Here is a 24,567-nt window from a genome sequence, read left to right on the forward strand (position 1 = left end):
AATGTCTAACACGTCAATTAAATGACGAATCGATAGCCTGATTATGAGCTACGCCTACTTGAAAACCACGCTAGAAAATTTTTGTTCAGCAGGATTATAGAACGCATGTGTGAAAGATAAGAACTGTAAAGTGTATAAAAGTTTGCTCCTAAGGGGGCGTGGCATGCAGTTGTACTAAGCCCTTGTCTTAGCTGCATCTTGCTGGCAATAAAAGTCTGTCTTTACGGATCAGTTGTCTGGGCCTCCTTACTGACTTTTGGATACGGTTACAGGAGTGCAAAGGGGGAGGGCACACACAAACACATACACAAAATGTGCACCATCTCCGAAAGGTTACAAAACAGCCCTCACCAGGTGCAGAGTCACTGAGGTGACAGTGAGGGAGGGAGAATGAGGAGGGCGGTAACTGTCAGGGGAGGAAGAATGAGGGGAGAGGTGAGTGTAAAGGGACAGGGGAGGGAAGCTGGGGTGGAGTGACCAAGGGGGAAGAGGATGAGTGACTGAGCTACATGAGCAAGGGGCAGGGAGGGCAAAGAATCTGACTCAGCCACTGCAACGCGTGGCAGGGGTCCCCTAGTCTGCAATAAACATGGTTCAATATTCCTTATCACCTTCAAGTTATATTATCTTATCCTAACATCATTACAAAGCACAATTTTGGCTTGTTCTCTCTAGGCAGGAAAAACGTAGTGCACGATACCGGAGATAGGAGCAACACTATACTGTCACTTACGCAAGAGAAAGCCGCAATCGGAATCCGGCAGATGTCTCCGTATTGGTGTGCATACACGGATCATCGCCCCGGCCTTTCTTCTGTGTCGGCTAGTGCTGATTGGGGAAGCAAAAAGGTAGAGTCGTAGCTCTTCGTCGGCGATAGCACACCGAAAAACAAAAACCCCCGCTGGAGCACTAAACGCCGCCAAGAAATGTAAAAAGCTGTCTGATTTGGAGGGAAAAACACATCCGTGCGAGCTCCGGTCTCGCGCTCTCGAAGGCTCAAGCCTCAGCACCCGCCAACAGTCTCCGCTTCTATTGGCTGAGGAAATTGGCGCCAGAAACGTGATGAGGCGAGCCGATTTCAGAGTGAAGAAAGCGAGGCTGAGGCGGGCTCGGACGATAATACGCTCGTTCTTTTGCTGTTTTAGGTTTTATTATTGCTAGAATTCGTTTGTTTAATAATAGTATTGCTGAAAGCCAGTTTGCTTACAAGAGGAACTTGCAGTGCTCCAAGTGGACAACCATGGCAGTAGAGTTGCTGAGGATGAAGGAAGCCGCTTTGGTGTACATGGATAGGAGCGGGGCCCTTCAGAAATTTGTGGAGGATTGCAAAAAATATAATAGTATGCCAAATACAAGATTATTTTATTTGTATTACAAGCTGCATTTAAGCAAGACTACACGTTTTAAAATGTCAACACAATATTAATACATTTTTTTCCAGATTTGTATCTTGAACACCTTGTGGTAATGTTTAAAGTTCGAGAGTGCTTCCTGTTGTAGCCAGGCCAGTTATATTACATCGGTGAGACTTCAATACATTTGTTCAGGTTCTTTAATGATATGGAGTTCTATCCTCCATGACAGAAGTGGTAACTTTCTTTAAACAAAAACAAAACTATGTTCAGTTTATTGGTGATCTCCGCCTTCCATTTTTTCTCAATGGGGTAAAGGAAGCAAGTTCAAAAACGTTCCGGGGTAATGACCTGGCAGAAAATCACGATTGCATGATACCAACAATTAGACTATTCCACTGTGTAAAAGCAATAGAGTAGAGATTCCCAGTCATGGCCTGGTGACCCCACAGCTAATTGGGTTTTCAGGATATCCACCCTGAATATGCAAGAGAGAAATTTGCATATACTCCAATGTATACACATTTTTCTTGTTTATTTAGTGTGGATATTGTGAAAATCCAATTGGCTGAGGGATCACCAGGATAGGTTTATGAAGTCCTGATTATTGTTAGATATTTGTAGTTACTCTTTCCCTAATGCATCTTCTAAATAACTACACTCACGATTCATAGCTTTCTGAATTGGTTATTTAAGTTTCTTGTCTTTTTGTTCCGGCACACATAATAGCTTCTTTTTGCACCTCCATGCAGGGTGCTGAAGGACTAGCTAGAGAAACCATCAGCTTCACACTCTCTTGTGACAACAGCAGACAGGCAGGAGAGCTGGTTCTTGCTTTTCTGCTATCTCGCAGTACTTAACTATTTTTAATGATATACCTTTCTTAACTGGAATTCATTGATTTTTTTTTTTTTAATGGAAGTTTTAATTCTGGTTTGTCCAGAATCCAAACAGTTTTTTGTTCCTAACATCATCAGGTGGCAGGCTATTAACCCTCCATATTAGCCAGATAGATTTTGACTTCTCCACCTCTAAATTCTTGGAGACAGACTGTCATATTAGGATTTGTGGGTACTTACAGGTGACTCGGACTGGCAACTGTTGGGTTTGATGGATCATTGGTCTGACCCGGTATGACATTTCTTCTGATGATGATAAACTCAGAAAATGCTCACTTTCATATATGCTACTTGCTCCATATAAAAAACATAACTCACTGCAGCTACAATTTATTATCAAGCATCTATGAATTTGCTTCTCAGTCTTTTTGGATAAGACCACAAACTAAGATCAGATGCATGATCTAAGGAAGTACCCTTCTTGTCCTTTTGTTCGACACTGAGAATTTGTACAATATTTATCTATCGTCTCTTGAAAGTTGTCCAGATCTCTCGGTTACACTAGTAGCCTTAATCACATTTTCTGGAGAGAAGTTCCATAGCTTAATTGTGCATTGACAAAATACTTTCTTAAACTAGTTTTAAACCTGCTAACTGTTCGTTTCAGGGAATGTTCTGTAGTTCTATTACTATTTGATAGTGTCAAAAACATTTCCTATTGATCTGTTCCTTACAACACATAATTTTATAAACTTCTATCATATCCCTTCCGAGTTGTCTCTTTTCCAAGCTGAAGAGCCCTAATCTGTTTATTTAAATTCTTTTTATTAATCATTGAAAGTTACCACTCGAGTTTTTGTATTACATAGTCGTGCGGTGCTATCACATAAACAACTAACCAGCGAACAATGATTCTAGTGTGATCCTGTATAGCTTCATAGAAGTCTATAGTCACCCACCAACAATGGTTCTGCAGCTGGTGGATCACTTTATTAAGAGAGTAACACACCAGTCTAAAAGAAAAGAAGCATTCTTCTGCACTTCCCCACTCCCTCCAACCTCCCCTAAATTGCAGGATGCTGAAATGAAAACTAAAAGAGGATCTTACAAATGCCACAATTTTATATTGTTAAGTTTGTCACAGAAAAGTCAAGAATAAAAACAAAACTAATCAGAGGGTAAATCATTGAGAATTAGACTACGAGCCACTGGGGACAAAGGCTGAAGATATATTTCCCAACATTTCATAAAGTTCCTTTTCTTTTTAAATCATTCAATTTTTTCTGTGTATTTATCCATAATACAAGTGTGATGAAACAAATTACAAAACTGTGTTATCTTTGGTGGATCTTGAGAAATCCATTTTTGGCAACACATTTTTTGGCAAGTAAAATCACTAGTCTATACCACCACTGGACATATTTGCTAGGAAAGGAAATACCCTTAGTATCATCCCAGAGAAAGACCTTAGTACTGCAAGTGAAAGAAATCCCATACATTTTAAGCAAATATTTGTGTACATAGTTCCAGAACGAATAAATACATGGACAGGACCAAAACTGGTGCCCAAGTGTACTACAAGGGTCACCGCATTTAGGGGTAGATTTACAAACAGCGCGAATTGGCGTACTTTTGCTGGCGCATCAGGCGCAAGCAAAAGTACGTGGGATTTTAGTAGATACGCGCGTATCCGCTAAAATCCTGGATCGGCGCGCGCAAGGTTATCGATTCTGTATAGCCGGCGCGCGCCGAGCCGCGCAGCCTACCCCCGTTCCCTCCGAGGCCGCTCCGAAATCGGAGCAGCCTCGGAGGGAACTTTCTTTTGCCCTCCCCTCACCTTCCCCTCCCTTCCTCTACCTAACCCACCCGCCCGGCCCTGTCTAAACCCCCCCCTTACCTTTGTCGGGGGATTTACGCCTCCCGGAGGGAGACGTAAATCCCTGAGCGCCAGCGGGCCGCTAGCGCGCCGGGACGCAACCTGGGGGGCGGGTACAGAGGGCGTGGCCACGCCCCGGGCCGCCTCGGGCCGTAACCACGCCCCCGGGCCCGCCCCCAAAACACTGCCGACACGCCCCCAAAACGCCACGCCGACCGGACCCGCCCCCGACACGCCCCCCTCGGCAAACCCCGGGACTTACGCGAGTCCTGGGGTCTGCGCGCGCCGGTAGGCCTATTGAACATAGGCGCACCGGCGCGCAGGGCCCTGCTCACCTAAATCTGCCCGGATTTGGGCGGATTTAGGCGAGCAGGGCTCTTAAAATCCACCCCTTAAGGCATTGCCCACTCCCTTGGCTTCACATCTTGCTAGCTTGAGCAGAAGCTACATAGAATCTATGCAAGATTGTGTGTGTGGGGGGGGGGGGTAGTCACGCCGGTACAGAAAAGAATATATTGGGCCTGACAGATGAAGCGGTGATCGCCGCGTTAACAATTGCGGTTACCGCAGCGCTCTCGAATAAACTTGACAAAATATCAGAGCAACTCAACACTCTGCAGTCTGCATTTATAGAACTGCCCCCTCGCATTGATGTCTTGGAACTTCGAATGTCAGCGATGGAGGACAAGGCCTTATCTGCGGAATGTAAGCTACACAAACTGGAACAGCTAATCCAAAGCCACGAGGAGAAGCTAGACGAGCTAGAAAATCGCTCACGCCAAAGTAACCTACGATTTATAGGGCTTCTGGAATCCGTCCCTGATTACGACCTGGCAGACCAACTTACTCAGTGGCTCCCTGAAGCTTTAGGCAATCCAGAACACCTTGGATCCCTTAAAATCGAAATAGCCCCTTCGTTTGGGGAACTGCTCTGTGCAAAATAAGAGGGCTCAGATTGTTATTGCTCGCATACTTAATTTTGCAGACCGACAACTCATATGGCAGGCTTCACGTAAGATTCAATCGCTGAAATACAAAAATGAGCCAGTAAGAATTTTTCAAGATTTCTCGGCATGGGTAGCTGCAAAACGTAAAGAATTTGGCCAGTTGTGCACATAGCTAGCGATGAAACAAGTGAGGTTTACCCTTCAACATCCTGCCAAATTGCGCATTTGGCACAATGGCCAATCTCAGGCTTTCGACACCCTGCCAGAAGCTAAATGTTCAAGAAACTTTACCATCCACATTTGAATGAGAGCGGACATGTTGCAAAATGGCGCTGCATGCAGGAGAGGACATTTTTCTTCTTTTCTCCGGATGCCTGTCTTCTACGTCTCAGGACTGCCCACCTTATCAGATGTGTTGGAAGCTGTTGACCCCCCTGGGAATACTAGTTGCTTTATCCGCTAGCCTGAGCCTGAGCTAGAATGTGTCTGGCTGCTACCTTCACAGGACCTGTCTCGTGTAGTATCTTGAAATTCACTACAGATTTTTGACTCCTTTTCACCAATAAATCACAACACATTTTTAAGAAGTTCTCGTGGAATGGAAGGTCCTTTTCATATAGGGGCTGTCACCTGTGCACATCCTTACCCCAGCTCTCGTCGTGGAGGGCTCGATTAAGGCTGAAAAGGGACTAAGGGAAGGGGTTAGGGAGGGGGGAGGTGGGAGGTGGGAGGTGGGAAAACACACTAAAGCTTGGAATTTGGTCTGTACTGTTTTAAATTGGCAAGATCTGTTTTTAGGTCCAGCATAGCTTTGTTTTTTCTTCTGGGAATAGGAAATTTCTTCTGTTTTGGCGATGCATTAGAGGCATTGGGGATTCCCAGAAATGGATAAGAATGAGTCAGTTGCATGATATGTTTAACACTCTCTTCACATATTTTATCATGTTCACTGATATATGTTGTTACTGTAAGTTCACCTTTGACCAGGGTATAATGGAATATTATAGGTCCAGATACAGTCACTCCGTCACACTATGAGTCCTAAGGTTCACTATATGACCTGGAATGTAGCAGGTCTGGGCTCCCCCATAAAAAGGAAGATGGTGCTTGCTCACTGCCATAAGGCTAAAGGGGACATTGTGTTTTTACAAGAAACACACATGCTGGACGGCGAACATCTTAAATTAAAAAATAAACGAGGTATAATCAGGTATACTTTTCCTCTGGCACAAGAAAATGAAATGGGGTTGCCATTTTAATCCACAAATCCATATCCTTTCAATTAGATTCCCAATAGAAGGACGAAGAGGGATGGGTCATAATTATTAAGGGTTGTCTTTTGGCAAACCTGTTATACTTACCTCCCTATATGGCCCCAATAAATACAATCATAACTTTTCCACTGGACTGGTTGCTCAAATATCTGAATTAGGGTCTCTTCCTTTGCTACTAGCTGGGGATTTTAATTGTTTACTGGACCCGACATTAGACAGATGTTCCAATAGACCCCTACAGCCTTTGGGATCAGGGAAAGGCATCTCTTTTCTTTGTAAAACCCTACGACTCCTAGATGTATGGCGGGTGTTGCATCCAACAGAAAAGGACTATACCCACTATGCCAGGGCACACCCGGCCAAATCAAGAATTGATTACATTTTAATCTCTGAATCTCTATTTCCACTGGTAGATAAGGCAGCTATAGGAAACCTGGTGATATTGGATCATTGCCCAGTCTCTTGCTCTATGGGCTCTGAGGCAATGCTGCCTTCCTTATTTCAGTGGCGGATGCCCGCATGGTTAGCTCTGGACTCAGAGTTTGGGGAAGTATTGAGACAGAGGTAGAAACAGTACGAAGATTTTAATACACAACATAAGGATAACCCGGTCCTTTTCTGGGAGGCGGCCAAAGCTGTACTAAGGGGTGACATTCTTAAGTACACTATACAAAAAAGAAAGCAGCAGAATCGTCACCAACTTAGCTCCTGCTTATTATAAGGAATGTTTCACACGTGCATTGTCTCTCTCTCCGTACCTATTCCTCTTCAAGAGATTCAATTCAAATTCTATGTGTGATCCTTGGCCTTGACCCGAATACTATCTGCTCGCTGCTTGCCCTGAAATGCATTTCTCTGAAATGCTCCCTGTTCCACGCGCAGGTCACCAGAGGCAGGCAGAGCTCCGGAGTCTCAATGCGTGGATGAGACGATGGTGCAAGGAAGAGGGATTCAGTTTTGTTAGGAACTGGGGAACCTTTTGGGGAAGGGGGGAGTCTCTTCCGAAGGGATGTGCTCCACCTTAACCAGGGTGGAACCAGACTGCTGGCGCTAACCTTTAAAAAGGAGATAGAGCAGCTTTTAAACTAGAACAAAGGGGAAAGCCGACAGTCGCTCAGCAGCGCATGGTTCGGAGAGAGGTATCTTTAAAGGATACTAATGATGCATTAGAATTAGGGCATCCCGACAGTGAGGTTCCAATAATTAGAAAAGTAGTCCAAGTGCCTGTAACTAAAAACTCACCTGAGCTAAAAAATTCTAACTTATCCCTATCAATTAAAAAGCAGAATGAAAAGACAAACAAAAAACAAACTTTGAAATGTTTGTATGCTAATGCCAGAAGTCTAAGAAGTAAGATGGGAGAATTAGAATGTATAGCAGTGAATGATAACATAGACTTAATTGGCATCTCAGAAACATGGTGGAAAGAGGATAACCAATGGGACAGTGCTATACCGGAGTACAAATTATATCGCAATGACAGAGAGGAGCACTCGGGAGGAGGTGTGGCGCTTTATGTCCGGGATGGCATAGAGTCCAACAGGATAAATATCCTGCATGAGACTAAATACAAAGCTGAATCTTTATGGGTAGAAATCCCTTGTGTGTCGGGGAAGACTATAGTGATAGGGGTATACGACCGTCCACCTGGTCAAGATGGTGAGACGGACAGTGAAATGCTAAGAGAAATTAGGGAAGCTAACCAAATTGGTAGTGCAGTAATAATGGGAGACTTCAATTTCCCCAATATTGACTGGGTAAATGTATCATCGGGTCACGCTAGAGAGATAATGTTCCTGGATGGAATAAATGATAGCTTTATGGAGCAATTGGTTCAGGAACCGACGAGAGAGGGAGCAATTTTAGATCTAATTCTCAGTGGAGCAGAGGACTTGGTGAGAGAGGTAACGGTGGTGGGGCCACTTGGCAATAGTGATCATAATATGATCAAATTTGATTTAATGACTGGAAGAGGAACAGTGTGCAAATCCAAGGCTCTCGTGCTAAACTTCCAAAAGGGAAACTTTGATAAAATGAGAAAAATTGTTAGAAAAAAACTGAAAGGAGCAGCTACAAAAGTAAAAAATGTCCAAGAGGCGTGGTCATTGTTAAAAAATACCATTCTAGAAGCACAGTCCAGATGTATTCCACACATTAAGAAAGGTGGAAAGAAGGCAAAACGATTACCGGCATGGTTAAAAGGGGAGGTGAAAGAAGCTATTTTAGCCAAAAGATCTTCATTCAAAAATTGGAAGAAGGATCCAACAGAAGAAAATAGAATAAAGCATAAACATTGGCAAGTTAAATGTAAGACATTGATAAGACAGGCTAAGAGAGAATTTGAAAAGAAGTTGGCTGTAGAGGCAAAAACTCACAGTAAAAACCTTTTAAAATATATCCGAAGCAGAAAGCCTGTGAGGGAGTCAGTTGGACTGATAGATGACCGAGGGGTTAAAGGGGCCCTTAGAGAAGATAAGGCCATCAAGGAAAGATTAAATGATTTCTTTGCTTCGGTGTTTACTGAAGAGGATGTAGGGGAGGTACCCATAATGGAGAAGGTTTTCATGGGTAATGATTCAGATGGACTGAATCAAATCACGGTGGACCTAGAAGATGTGGTAGGCCTGATTGACAAACTGAAGAGTAGTAAATCACCCGGACCGGATGGTATACACCCCAGAGTTCTGAAGGAACTAAAAAATGAAATTTCAGACCTATTAGTAAAAATTTGTAACTTATCATTAAAATCATTCATTGTACCTGAAGACTGGAGGATAGCAAATGTAACCCCAATATTTAAAAAGGGCTCCAGGGGTGATCCGGGAAACTACAGACCGGTTAGCCTGACTTCAGTGCCAGGAAAAATAGTGGAAAGTGTTCTAAACATCAAAATCACAGAACATATAGAAAGACATGGTTTAATGGAACAAAGTCAGCATGGCTTTACCCAGGGCAAGTCTTGCCTCACAAATCTGCTTCACTTTTTTGAAGGAGTTAATAAACATGTGGATAAAGGTGAACCGGTAGATATAGTATACTTGGATTTTCAGAAGGCGTTTGACAAAGTTCCTCATGAGAGGCTTCTAGGAAAAGTAAAAAGTCATGGGATAGGTGGCGATGCCCTTTCAACTGGCTAAAAGACAGGAAACAGAGAGTAGGATTAAATGGACAATTTTCTAGGTGGAAGGGAGTGGGCAGTGGAGTGCCTCAGGGATCTGTATTGGGACCCTTACTTTTCAATATATTCATAAATGATCTGGAAAGAAATACGACGAGTGAGATAATCAAATTTGCAGATGACACAAATTGTTCAGAGTAATTAAATCACAAGCAGATTGTGATAAATTGCAGGAAGACCTTGTGAGACTGGAAAATTGGGCATCCAAATGGCAGATGAAATTTAATGTGGATAAGTGCAAGGTGATGCATATAGGGAAAAATAACCCATGCTATAATTACACAATGTTGGGTTCCATATTAGGTGCTACAACCCAAGAAAGAGATCTAGGTGTCATAGTGGATAACACATTCAAATCGTCGGTTCAGTATGCTGCGGAAGTCAAAAAAGCAAACAGAATGTTGGGAATTATTAGAAAGGGAATGGTGAATAAAACGGAAAATGTCATAATGCCTCTGTATCGCTCCATGGTGAGACCGCACCTTGAATACTGTGTACAATTCTGGGCGCCGCATCTCAAAAAAGATATAATTGCAATGGAGAAGGTAGAGAGAAGGGCTACCAAAATGATAAGGGGAATGGAACAACTCCCCTATGAGGAAAGACTAAAGAGGTTAGGACTTTTCAGCTTGGAGAAGAGACAACTGAGGGGGGATATGATAGAGGTGTTTAAAATCATGAGAGGTCTGGAACGGGTAGATGTGAATCGGTTATTTACTCTTTCGGATAGTAGAAAGACTAGGGGGCACTCCATGAAGTTAGCATGGGGCACATTTAAAACTAATCGGAGAAAGTTCTTTTTTACTCAACATACAATTAAACTCTAGAATTTGTTGCCAGAGGATGTGGTTAGTGCAGTTAGTATAGCTGTGTTTAAAAAAGGATTGGATAAGTTCTTGGAGGAGAAGTCCATTACCTGCTATTAAGTTCACCTAGAGAATAGCCACTGCCATTAGCAATGGTAACATGGAATAGACTTAGTTTTTGGGTACTTGCCAGGTTCTTGTGGCCTGGATTGGCCACTGTTGGAAGCAGGATGCTGGGCTTGATGGACCCTTGGTCTGACCCAGTATGGCATTTTCTTATGTTCTTATGACCCTTGGCCCTGGACCCAGATATCGTCTGCTTGCTGTCTGCCCTGACCAGTACCTGGACTCTGACCACCCCATAAGGGACACTCTCTAAGTCCTGCCGGCCCCTGGAACCCAAAAGCTCAACCTGCAAGGAACGGGGCTGGTATAGGTGAAGCTTCAGTTCCAGTCCCTGTAAGGATGTGTCTGCCAGCTGTCAGCATGGGCCTAGTAGGTTTGCCTACTAGGCTGTGTGTCAACCATGCCACAGCCTAAGGACTCACATCTGTGGCAGCTTGCCACTCACACACAATGCACACAACTCCACTGGGCCATCTTAGACACTGTCTGGAATTTTCCTAGTTTAGGAAATAGGATAAACTTTTAACCTTTTTAGAAAACAAAATCCCAATCACACCCCTTATAGGAAGGCCTACCCCAATATCTCCTCCTGTTAGCTATTCTCTGCCAATAATCTTAGGATGACCTTTGCATCAGAACATTCCTAGTTTACACTATAGGATAACCTTTTGAGCTCCCCATTAACTAATGCAACAAAACATAGCTCAGTAAACCAGAGCTAGTATATCATCTCGTAACTCCTTAGGGTTACAATGGCTTTTTTTAACATTGTCCATGCTTATTATAAACTCTTTACCTTTGCAGCTGCACCTTTTCATTTGTTTCTAACTATTTTTCTCATGTTGAGTGGAGGAGTAGCCTAATGGCTAGAGCTGTGGGCTTTGAACCAGGAGACCAGGGTTCAAGTCCTGCTGTTGCTCCTTGTGACCTTGGGCAAGTCACTTTTCCCTCCATTGCCTGGATTTATCAAAATGCAATAAGTATTGCATGTGATAGCAAAAGGGGTGTGGTTTATGCTAATAGACAGTTTATTGCAATTTGCACTAATTACCTATGCAAAGAGTTAAGTTAGTGCAAATTGCAATAATATTTTCAGACTCTGTGATAAGTGCCAGACCTGTTGTATGTCCTGCAATCAACCACTGGGGGACACAAGAGAGAGACTAGCCATATTGTCCTCTCCCTAGATAGGTATTTGTATCCCTATGGTAGGCCCATCTAGTAACTCGAGGTGAGGTTTAGGTATTAGTGTAGGGGGTTAGGGGCCACTATGACATTCAAAGTGAGACGTATGAACAGAACAGTGGTCTCTTGTGAAGATTTGATGATCTACGGAGAGAGGAAACTCACTCCAAGATGATATTTGTGCAAGGTTCTCTCCACCTAGCTTGATGGAACACTCTACCTGGGTGGAGAGAACATTGCACAAATCTCATCTAGGGAGAGGACATTATGGCTATTCTTTCTCTCTCTCTCAACAAGGCCTTTCAGGAGACATTGCAAAATGCACTAACACCATAACGCAGGCTATCGCACAGCTTAACACTACTGAAAAAGATACAGGTTAAGTCTGTGTGATGGCACTTTGCAGACTGGGAAGCCCACTCCTTCTTTTTCAGATTTGCATCACACCATACGATATGGTGCTATCGCATGCGATAAGCCCTTAGTGCATGAGAAAACGCCTTAACGCATTTTGATAAATGACCCCCTTAGATTGTAAGCGCTCTGAGGATAGGAAAATACCTACAGTACCTGAATGTAATCCACTTTGAAGTGCTGTGAAAAGTGGAATATAAATAAATAACATGTTATCAAAATCTTCCTTTTGAAAGTTGAAAGGTAGAGCAGTAGTTTTTCTTAATATCCTCCCTCCAGTTATTAAGTCAGATTTGATTGCATTATGATCACTGTCGCAACCATTACCTCTCGGACCAAATCTTGCATTTCACTAAGAATTAGGTCTAAAATAGCTCCCCCTCTTGTCAGTTCTTGGACCATCTGTTCCATGAAACAGTCATTTAGTTCATTTAGAAACATTACCTCCCTAGTATATCCTGATGTGACATTTACCCAGTTAAAATTGGAGTAATTGAAATATCCCATTATTACTGTACTGCCAAATGTGTTAGCTTCTTTAAGTTCTATTAGCTTTTCATTATCTTATCTATTCATTCTGGCCAGGCAGACGGTAGAATGCCTCTACAACTATACTCTTCCCATCACACATGGAATTTCTATCCATAAAGACTGCACAGTGCATTTACTCTCCTGCAGAATTTTTATCCTGTTTGACTCTATGCCATCCCTAGCATATAGCACCACCCACCCCCAGCCAAGTTGATCCACCCTGTCATTGCGATATAATTGATACCCTTGTATAGTACCATCCCATTGATTATCCTTCTTCCACCATGTCTCTGAGATACCAATTATGTCTACCTCTTCATTCAGTTCCATACATTCTGACTCATCCATCTTACCTTTTAGACTTCTGTCATTTGCATACAGACATTTCAAGGGGTGGTTTTTATTTGTGTATACCACTTTCTTAGGAGTTGACAGGGAAAATTTTAAATATTTTAACTCAATTGGTTCTTTACTTAGTGACCTGGGCTACTTTTGCCTTTATTGGAACTTCTCTATCAGGATGCTTTAACACCCCTGTTTTGCTAGTATCCTTTGAAGAAACCTCCCTTCAAACCATGCTTTCCGCAATGTTCTAGTTTGACAGTTGCTCTATCTCCTTTATAGCGCCAGCAGCCTAGTTCCACCCTGGTTAAGGTGGAGTCCATCCTTTTGGAATAGGCTCCCCCTCCCCAAAATGTTCCTAATAAAACTAAAGCCCTTTTCCCTGCATCACTATCTCATCCACGATTTGAGACTCCAGAGTTTTTCCTGGCCCTGGGGTCCTGTGCATGGAACAGGGAGCATTTCAGAGAGCCTGGAGGTTCTGGATTTCAGCTTTCTATCTAAAAGCCTAAATTTGGCATCTAGAACCTCCCTCCTAGTCCTTCCTGTTATATTAGTAATTTGGTTTTCTATATACTGTTTGCTTTTTTTGGCTGCCACCATTCACTTAGCTGAAGATTTCAATGTATTGTTCACAATTTTCCAGACTCTCCATGTTACATTCAGCATAAATAATTAGGCTCAAGGAATAGCTTATAGTTTGGAACTTTGGGTATGACCATAATAGAAAGTACAAGATCATAAATATTTACAGGTTTTAAAACAGATAATTAGCATATTTTTTGACAGAAGATCCATTTTCAATAGAGATCAATTTGTATGCTTTTTGTGGCAAGCTACAAAAAACTAGTGCTATTAAAAATGAGCCAAAAATACCCCCAGATACTTCAGCACTGAGTATAATTAAATTATTTTGAGTAGTGTTAGAAGCAACATTTTCATTCCTTTGACTTTTATCTTCATGGCAAAGGGGATCACAATCCATAATTCTTATACATTCTAATAATCTCTATTCCAATGGCCTGATACTGATTATATAACCATTCATGTTTTATTCAAAAAAGTGTTAAAAATTCTTTGTGGGTTTTTTTTTGTTTTTTTAGAAAATATGGAGACCAGAATATTGGTCAAGATGAAAACAAACCCCCACCCATGTTGAATAATTGTCTTTAGTACAAAGCCCTTTATAAAAGCTCTTATATAGTAATTATTTTAACAATTTTTGATAGTATAGACTCGTTTTACAACAAACAGATTTATCAGAACCCATCCTGTATGTTACAAAGCAAAACAACTGTATTAAGCACCATAGATAGTAGTGCTGTAAAACGCTAACTAGTTTTTCAGGTCAAAGTAAAATGAGCAGGCTAGTGCAAAAATGCTGTTGCCTGCATATACAAATAAATCACGTTTTATTGCAATAGTGGTATAAAGTAAAGGTTAGGGAGAACAAAGGTTTGTGGGGTGATTTGTTAAGCGTAATAAGAATTTAAGCGTAGTAAGAGAACACTAATAGCAGAATATCTGGTAGTGAGTAAGAAATTGCATGCCTCTTTTAATTCCTTTTATATTTGTTTTAAAATGTCTGATCACTTTAGTTTCACATGTCTTGTGTTCCTTGATAGTTCTGAATTATCTTTTTATTATCCTGTTCAGAAAATCATTGAAACAGTGGCCTGGTTTCAAAATATGTTCCCCTACAGAGATGTTATCTTGCTCTTGTGATGTGTTATTGTGTCTGTGTAGGCTTATTCATATCTTTAATTTATAATCCATTTCACCAATGTAACATCCTTCTTCATATTTTCTGCATTGACTATATATTACATTAGTGAAGGAATATGAATAGGATTTCTTTCTTTGAATGTATTTCCCATGGTCCTTTGATGGATTGTCTAATGCTTGAGAAATGATGTTAAGCTCAGTGGACCACTGGTCTGACCCAATTTGGTATTTCTTATGTGCTGGCACAGTCTACAAAACAGTATATTTCAGGGTTATATGCCATTTTCTTCTCTGAGTTAGATTGAAGCTTGTTTGAAACTTTCTTCTTTTATTTATTTATTTATTTTTAATTTTTATATACCGATGTTCCTGTAAAGAATACATATCGCACCGGTTTACAAGGAACTGAACAGTCGCCTCCAGGGCGGAAATACATTAAAACAGTCGCCTCAAGGCAGAATACATTAACACAAGTATTCTTATTACTTGTAAGTAATTCTTACTTACAAGTATTCTTCTTACTAGTTTTTTCTACAGATTAGTGTGATGGGGGCTATGCCGGTCACTATTTCAACTCCACCAGTTTTTCCAGCTATGGGCAGTGGGAGTGATGATTGCATTTTTGGACTCTCCCCTTGCATTGACCCCAGCTTTTTGTAGGATACAAATATCCCCATGAGCATGCTCAGAGTCAGAGGGCAGGTGATACTGGAAGAGAGAGGGTGTGGAGTTGGTGGAGATCCCTGTCTAGGCCCCTCAGTCTTGGAGAAGAGAGGGAGAGAAGTGGAATTTTGTAAATGGTCATAGCCTCATTCCTTGGAGTTTTGATCAGAAGAGAAAGAGTCTGCATTAGATTTGATCATTTTTGGACTTTCTTGACCAGTCTAGAAAGTAGGGCTCCCCCCCCCCCCCCCCCTTGGTATCTTGAATGGCTGAGTTTCTGATCTTTAAATCCACGCTGTAATGCAAAAACAAGGGCAAGGAGATTTATAGAGATTGTGATAATCGTGGATTCTATTTTTGGATTTTGGTACTTCCTGTTTTCCTAGTTTATGCTGGAGCTGCCCAGTACCCTACTATCCAATGGGAAGGGATCATTAAGCCTGAATGTGGTGCAACAGGGACACAGAAACCACAGTTTTGACTATTATGATTTTTATGCAGTTTGATGTTTCCATGCTGGTTGGGACTTTATTTTTCTGCAAGTAAACTTTTACTTTGAACACCAAAGTGGACTCTGTTCTTTTATTTTTGCTTCTGGCACCTGTGTTTGGTGTTACTTTTCAGTAGTTATTGTGGTTACCCCTGTATCAAAGTGGCACCCCAGGGTACAGAGGATTGGAGCAGTGGAATATTCTTTAGATATACCTAGGGCCCTGGAAGTTTATCTTCCACCCCCACCCACCGGATGAACCCTGGTAAATGTAGATCCCCAGATGAAGTTAACAACTCATATGGGGACCCTGCTACATTAGGTAGTTGTCAGAAAGCTAGAACTGGAAGAGCAGGGAATATTTCTTTCAGTGATTCATTCTCCAAGTGTATTGGCTATATAAGTATTATGATTGTTCTTAGTTTTTCTAGCGCTGGGTATTAAGTTAGCCCAATAAAAAGGAAGGTATCACCTACAACATTGTAATTGGTCTTTATTTCTGCATATCTAAGTGGACTAATACCACAACCACACTACTTGATTCATTTAGTAAAATCCAATGTGACTGATTATTTATTTTTACAGATTCCAAACAGAGTTATGCTGTTTATCGGTTTCTTTTATCTATAAATCCTTCTGATGTTGCTGAGCTGAATGCAACTCTTGGAAATTATGTCTTGCATGAACCTATGAAAGCTGCACAGATTTTTCAGTCAGTAAGTACTTAGAGCTACTATGGTTCCTAATGCTTGAAAGATTTAACAAAGGATGTATCTTAAATAACATGTACAGTATTTATTTTTTTCCGTCAATAAGCAGGCTGAATTAGCCATGTTGTTTGGGTGATGTCATCTGAAGGCACTCTTGCAGACCTTCTCTCTTCAAAACAAAGCTTTGATTTGCTGCACCTGCATGGCACTTCCCGAGCACAGCGCGTCATCAGTCTCCTCAGTCTTCATTTTTCCGCACTCACGCAAAGATGTGTTTTTCCTCTCCATCATATCTCCTCATTTGAGTTTTTCCTCTTCTTTTCTCACTAGCGATAACACAAAAGCACTTTTCAGTGCTATTGACGTCCAAAAAGCTGGGGTTCAAATATTATCAGCATGGACACACAATATCCGTCACTGACAATCATAACTACTGTTACCTCTGCCTCAGCCCAGACCACGTGTCGTGTAAAGACTGAAGCCATTTGTCTCCACGGGCACAGAGGCAGAGGGATGTAAAGATAGCCTATCTTCAGGACAAGGAAGGAACTTCCTCCCCTTTGGGGAGTTGTGTGCCCTCCCCACGGCCCTCAACTCATTCTTCTCCATGCCCTAAAACTTTGACCCACGACGTCCACGGAGAGCCTCCTCCATGGGAACCGCAGGTAAAGTCGAAGGCCAGCCATAGTGAACCATTGGGTGAAAGGGTCCCTTAGGCACTGGCAAAACCCAGACCAGGACCCGCAGGTCATCCCAGAACTGATTCGGGCACCATTGCGTCATTGGCGCAGACAAAAGTCTCGCACCAGCACACTGACAAGACGTCTGCATCGGACTCCAAATGCCTCTTCAATGCATCCACGCAAGTGGCAAGAGAGTTGTCCTATAAGAAGGGCTACGTCGTTCCGGCTATCACTCATGAAGCATTGGCGCAGACATCAAAGTAGGCACAGACACAGGTGTTTTCGACGCAAGAGACTGTGTGCTCCAAGACTCACAGCGCATTTACACAGATGCGGTGTCCTACCACGCACAATGCCTTCATGAAGCACAGCCCAGATTTCTCGGCGCATGCGTCATTCAAGAGTGATGGCAAAAGGAAACCCACTTCTTCTCATTGGGAAGATGAACCCCAGGGGGCCTACATAACAAGAGAAGGAGACTGGGACCTACATCCCCATCTCATACTAAACAGCGTGTGGACCTGATCTTGAACATTTTGTCACAACCCCCTTGGGCTTCCCCTCCCAAGCCTGTGTGTGTTAGTTCCAGGTCGTCCTCCTCCCAGGGAGAATGTACCGTCTATTCAGACTTATCTACACATTCTCATCTTCAACGCTTCATTCTTCAAGAGGAACTTTCTCCAAAAGACAAATCAACTCCACTGGACAAGGGTTCCTGGGTCCAGACACAACCTTCCTCAGACATCTTGTCTATAGCCATGCACCCTCGTGGGAAGCATTCCCATAGCTCTGGAAAAACAGTGGTCCCACTTCAAATCCACCTTTGGCCCAGTCCCAACAGGATATGGATCAGATTTCAGCAATCATAAGGAATTTATTCTCCTCTTGGTATCCAGGTTTTCCGCCCCCGCATATTGCGGGTCTGAGTGGTAAAGGGCTTCCTGACTGTGACTCTGCCTCTCCAAAGGTGCCTGTATTCGCGACTCCAGATAAGGGGGAGGACTCTCAGCCGTCACCTCAGTTGGTCCATCTGTACTCTCCACCAGCTCGATGGGTATTCCAGTGGACCTGCCAGAAGAGCTGCCAGACCACTTTTCTCCCCTGGAAGATTTGACATATTTGCTGGGTAATGTGCTGGGGGTGGAAGTCTGGTAACTCCCTGACCCTTGGGAAAAAGTGTTTGGAATTCTAAAGATTTTAGAACCTCTGGCTGAACTATTGGCCCTGCCTTCCCATAAAGTTCTCGATGCGGTGCTGTCAAAAATTAGATTTGAAATTTAGGTTACAAAAGTCCACAACCTATGGAGTCGTCCAGCTCCCACATGCGTCAGTGATTATGGAATCAACAGTGAAACTCACTAAAAAATCCAGACTGTATGAGTCTACTCCTCTGATGAGGGAACATAGACTTCTTGATGACTTTGCTAAGAAAACATTTCAAAGTGCAATGTTAACATCCATGATCCAACTACATCAGTTTTATATAGTCCAGTATCTATATGAATGCCTGCAATCGTTGAAGCCGTTCTTGTGCTCTGAAACGGGTCAGCTAGTCACGCCTCAACCTTTTTATGATATGGAAGAGGAGTTGCAGCATTTGCTGAAGGCAGTCTATGAGTCCTTCGAAACCTCTTCCCAGACTTCTGCCACTGCCATTGCTGCTCGTTGGATAACTTGGCTCCGTTCCAGCTCCATTAGGGAAGTTGTGCTTGGGCGACAACCAGTTTGGTGACAGATTGAAGGACACAGTGTCCTAGATAAAAGAGCAAAACATGGCAGTGCAGTCTTTGTCATCAATGTTGGACTCTCAGTTCGCAACAAAAAGATTTTACTATCTCCTTCGCAAGCCTTATTATTATCAAAGGAAACCATTCAAACAGTTTCAACAATTCAGAACTCATACATACCAACAGTTCTAACAACCTCATATGCAGTTACAGTCAACCTAACCTAGGGGACACCAGAGGGATCGCAAACAACAGAAGCTCTTACAGCCAACAATCTCTAAGCCCCCTCATTCTTTTTGAGGCTAACCCAGCCACAGCCTCACCAGTGGGAGGCAGGATATGCCAGTTTTCCCTCGGAGTGGAGTCAGATCACCTTGGATCAGTGAGTCCTAAAGATTGTACGTGAAGGTTATCATCTGGATTTTACTATCATACCTCCCTTCCCGTCATGCCGGCCACTTGAAGGATGTTTCTCAACTGACTCTACTAGAGCACAAGGTCCAAACCTTACTCCATCAGCAGGCCATCCAACCGGTATCCAAACATCAAATCAATACTGGATACTACTCCCAGTATTTCCTTATTATGAAACAATCAGGGGGGACTTTGGCCTTTTCTAGATCTATTTTCCCTCAACAAACACCTTCAAAAGGAGAAATTCAAGATGACATCCCTCAAGTTGGTCCTTCCCTTCATTCAGAAGATCAAGTGGATGTGTTCTCTGGATCTTAAAGATGCTTACACACATATCCCAATACACCCTTCCTGCTGGCAGTCCCTGTGCTTCCAGGTGGTTTCGACTCACTACCAATACAACATCCTACTCTTTGGCCTTTCCTCGGCTCCCAGAGTTTTTAACAAATGTTTGGCTGTGGCAGTGGCTCATCTAAGATGCCAGGGAATCTGAATTTTTCCCTTTCTGGATGACTGGCTGATTGTCTCCCCAGCCAGTTGTCACTATGAGGACATCTGGAAACTCAATCACTTGCCTAGAGTCTCTAGGATTCCTCATCACCTATAAGAATTTGGTACTCAAACCGACCCAGATACTGCAATTCATAGGAGTGAGGATAGACTCTATCCAATCATGTGCCTTCCTTCCGCAAGAAAGAATCGAAAGGCTTCATCATCTCTGTATAGACTTACTATGCAGATCAGTAATCTCGGTGTGCCAGTTGCTTGTACTCCTGGGACACATGGTATCAGCCATTCATGTAGTCTCCCACACCCGCCTTCACATCAGATGCTTTCAATGGGGCTTAAAGTCTCAATGGACCCAATACTGCCAACACATGACAAGGAAGATAACCTTGTCGGACTCCATGCGCAGAGACATTCATTAGTGACTGGAGCCGGGGTTGCTGATAATGGAGTCCCCCCTCCAGGATCCGCCTCACAATTTTGTCCTCAGCAAAGATGCGTCCACTCAGGGTTGGGGTGTTCATCTTCTGCGCTATAGGACACAGGGCCTATGGTCATTAGATGAACAGTCCTACCAAATCAACCTTCTAGAACTAAGAGCCATAAGATATGCTTTAAGGGCCTTCGCTCATCTACTACGAGGCAATGCCCTTATGATTCAAACAGACAATCAGGTGGCCATGTTCTGTGTGAACAAACAGGGAGGTTTGGGCTCCTGGCTCCTTTGCCGAGAGGCAGTATGGATCTGGGAGTGGGTCATCGAAAATTCAGTAACTCTACATGCGATGTATTTACCCGGAATACCGAACACGTTATCAGATTAACTTAGAAGTGTGTTTCACCCTCATGAATGGTCCATCATCCAGTCAGTAGCCAACAAGATCTTCCTGCAGTGGGGTCAGCCTTGGTTGGATCTCTTTGCCACCGAACAAAAACAGAAAGTAGCACAGTTCTGTTGAGTCTGCCCAGCCGACTCAGGAAATCACGAGATGCCTTTCTCCTGTCTTGTTTGATGGGCCTCCTATACATCTTTCCTGCGATACCTCTGAGCTCAAGAACAGTTCAAAAGGTGATCCAGGACCAGACTTGTATAATTCTCATAGCTCCAGCATGGCCAAGGCAACCCTGATTTGCATATCTGGTGCAGTATTCTGAGAACCGCTCAATATATCTCAGTCAAGACCCAGATCTCTTAACTCAAGAAGGGGGTCTCTCTACTTTACTCTCTCCACCCTTCGCTCCAGCTAATGGCCTGGATGTTGAATGCAAAATCTTACAAGGTTTAGCTCTCTCACCAGGCATTCAACACATTATTATAGTGGCAAGGAAGCCCTCAACCAGACGGAATTATTCCTTCAAGTGGAAAAGGTATGCGCAATGGTGTCAAGATCATCATATTAGCCCCTTTTTTTCGTCGCCAAGGGAACTTCTCGATTACCTGCTCCATCTTTCAGAACTTGGTCTCGCCACGTCAATAAGGGTTCATTTAAGTGCTCTAGCTGCTTACCATGAGAGAGATATAGATTCCTCGGTGGCTTCCCATCCATTGGTATCTCGTTTCATGAGAGGCCTTCTTCACCTTCATCCTCCCATCAGACAACCTCTAGTGCCTTGGGATTTGAATGTGGTTTTGTCTGCTCTGATGAGTGATCCCTTCAAGCCCCTGTAATCTGTCCCTCTGAAATTCCTCACTTGGAAAGTGTTTTTTCTAGTGGCTATCACCTCTGCTCTACGGGTGGGCAAGCTCCAATCCTTGGTACACTTCTTGCCTTATTTACAGTTTTATCATGACAAAGTAGTATTCAGGACACATCCTAAATTCCTCCCGAAAGTAGTGTCAGCTTTTCACATCAATCAAGCCATATCCCTTCCTATCTTCTTTCCTGAACCACATAATAATAAGCAGGAGAGACTACTTCACTCTTTGGACTGTAAAAGCGCTTTAGCGTACTATAAACAAAGGACGCAGCCTCACCGGCGCTCAACACAGTTGTTCGTCTCATTTAATCCCAACTCAATGGGCGTGGCAGTCTCCAAGAGAACAATCTCCACCTGGATCGCAGATTTCATTCAGTTCTGCCAAAAGTCCACACTTGGCGGGATCCGTCAAGGCGCATCAAGTGTGAGCAACAGCATCCTCCAATGTTCATCTTCGCAACGTATTGATTGAAGATATCTGTAGCGCGGCAACATGGTCATCTATCCTTACCTTCACCTCTCACTACTGCCTAGACCAACTGGCGGCTTCAGATAGCAGGTTGGGGCATGCAGTGTTGTCAAGTGTGGTTAGCCAGACAGACATGTCCACTGGGGAGATACGGTGAAAAAAAAAAAGAGGGGAATCGCAAAGGAAAAGGCATGGAACGGGAAGGGTGGCTTGGTAACATGGGTTGTTCCACCCTCGTCCTTTCCCTTTCCGTTCTGTTTTGTACCCGAGCTTGGGACTCCCATATAGCATGGTTTAATTCAGCCTGCTTATCAACGGAAACAAGCAAGTTTGCTTACCATAAACAATGTTTTCCGTAGATAGCAGGATGAATTAGCCATGAGTACCCTCCCTCCTCCCTGGACATGTCTGTTCTAATCCTTTCCAACCACAGTGCTGCCGCCTAGCTTTGTTAATCTCTGAGGAGACTGATGATGCGCTGCATGTGGTAAGTGCCCACAGGCGCAGCAGATCAAAGCTTTGTCTTGAAGAAAGAAGTCCGCAAGAGTGCCGTCGGATGATGTCCCCCAAACAGCATGGCTAATTCATCCTGCTATCTACGGAAAGCAATGTTTATGGAAAGCAAACTTGCTTATTTATAAATGTGTTACTAAGCCACCCTTCCTGCCTCTCCAACAAGAAGCTCAAGGCAATAGAAAACAAGCAACATAAAATACAATCAATAAAAACATTAAAACATATAGCAAAATATAACAGACCACATATAAAAATAAAAACAACAAAACAATCAACAATAACTTAATGATAAACATTGCAGAAACAACTACAATAAAAGAAAAAGTTTAGATAAAAGCAGATGTAAACAGTAAGGGCCAGATTTTCAAAGGAGTACGTGCGTAAGCCCCGGGGCTTTCCTGGGGGGGCGTGTCGGGGGCATGTCGCGGCTGGCGCATCAGCGGGGGCGTGTCGCGGCTGGTGCGTCATCGGGGGCATTCCGGGGGCATGGCCATGGCCTCCGGACCAGCCCCCGGACCAGACCATGGTGCGCCGGTGGCTGGCCCGGCGCGCGCAACTTGTGCAACAAAGGTAGGGGAGGTTTAGATAGGGCTGGGGGGGGGGGGTTAGGCAGGGGAAGGGAGGGGAAGGTGCGGGGGGTGGAGGGAACAGAGGCAGGCTGCGCGGCTCAGCGCCGACCCCGGATTTTAAAGAATACGTGCAGGCATACTTTTATAAAATCTACCCCTCAGGTTTTACATGACTTCTGAAAGCTCAGATAATATTCCATAGTATGTAACTCTTTTGGAAGGGAATTCCAAAGAGAAAGGCCTAGTCAAGAAAACACTTTATTTCTAGTTTCATTAGTCTGACTTCCTTCACAGCTGGAATCTCTAATAATACCTCCTGAGCTGAACATAGAAATCTCATAGGGATATAGAGAGTCAAGCGATCCTTCAAATACTGGGGGTCCTCAATTATACAAGGATTTTGAAAAAGACAGAATTTTAAACTTATTTCTGAAGGAGACTGGCAACCAGTGTAAGGTGTTCAAGGCTAGTGAAACATGACCATGTGTTGCGTGTGCCGGCTGCGGCAGGCCTGTGGCCAGGTCCTCTTACCCTCTGCTGCCTAATCCAGTGTCTGGCTCCACTTCCCTCGTGGCTGCAGGCCACTGGCTCCGTCCCCGGCACTCCTGGTTCTACTACTGACTCCTGTGCTCCGTGGCGAGCCTCTCCGCTGCTTTGCCTGACTACGCTATTGATCTTCTCCTGGACCTGACCACTGCTTTGCCTGACTATGCTATTGATCTTCTCCTGGACACGACCACTGCTTCGCCTGACCACGCTACTGATCATTTCCTAGTCCAGACCTCTGCTTCGCCTGACCACGCTACTGATTTTCTCCCTGCCAGCAAAAGAAAGGACCCGTGGCAATGCTGATGCAGAGAGAGAGTGGGGAAGTGCAGTGACTGCAACACAGAGTGCAGAATGGCAGCAAGAGTGTGGGGCAGCGCAGAGTCTATCATGGCAAAGAGAGAGTGAGGCAGCGCGTTGGCTGTAGCCCAGAGTCCAGGGGATTAAGGTGGGGTGTATGAATGTGTGTGTGTGTGTGTGTGTATGAGAGGGTGGTGGAGGTGTTGTGTGTGTATGTATATGAGAGAGTGGTGGGAGTGGGGTGTGTGTGTGTATAAGAGGGAGGTGGAGGTGGGGTGTGTGTGCGTGTGTGAGAGTACCTGTGTATATGTGTATGAGAGAGGTTAAAGTTTGTGCACCCTCCTCCAATTCATGACAATCTCAGGAGACTGGAAGTCTCCCAGGTATAGAGAGTGGGAGAATTGGTTTTTTTTTATCCTTGTTAGTTTTAATTATTGGATGTGATGTATCTTCTGTTTTGAAATATCTCATTAGTATTTGGTAATATTTTATACATGTTTTTAATTGGCTGAATTTATCAGCAGATTTGCCATTATTTTTATTGGTATGTTTAATGTTTTATTTTTTTTTTATTGTGTGCATTGCTTACAGAGTTTAGTTTCATGTCATTTCCAGTTCAGTTTTTGTCTGCACGTTTCAATTTATATTTTATGATCTCTTTATTCTGCCTTTGGTGAGAG

The 24,567-nt window shown here is 43.4% G+C and overlaps 1 protein-coding gene across 1 annotated transcript in view; it reads left to right on the forward strand.

Moving 5' to 3' along the window:
* The first annotated feature begins 726 nt into the window (after positions 1-726).
* MCMDC2 (minichromosome maintenance domain containing 2) overlaps positions 727-24,567 on the forward strand; it is a 298,944-nt gene continuing 275,103 nt past the window's right edge. The window contains exons 1-2 of the mRNA XM_029591416.1: positions 727-1,340; positions 16,334-16,464. Coding sequence (XP_029447276.1) covers positions 1,241-1,340; positions 16,334-16,464 — 231 coding nt within the window. The 5' untranslated portion in view covers positions 727-1,240. The remainder of the gene's footprint in view (positions 1,341-16,333; positions 16,465-24,567) is intronic.

The sequence above is a fragment of the Rhinatrema bivittatum genome, chromosome 2 (genome assembly GCF_901001135.1).
Source record: "Rhinatrema bivittatum chromosome 2, aRhiBiv1.1, whole genome shotgun sequence".
NCBI classification, from domain to species: domain Eukaryota; kingdom Metazoa; phylum Chordata; class Amphibia; order Gymnophiona; family Rhinatrematidae; genus Rhinatrema; species Rhinatrema bivittatum.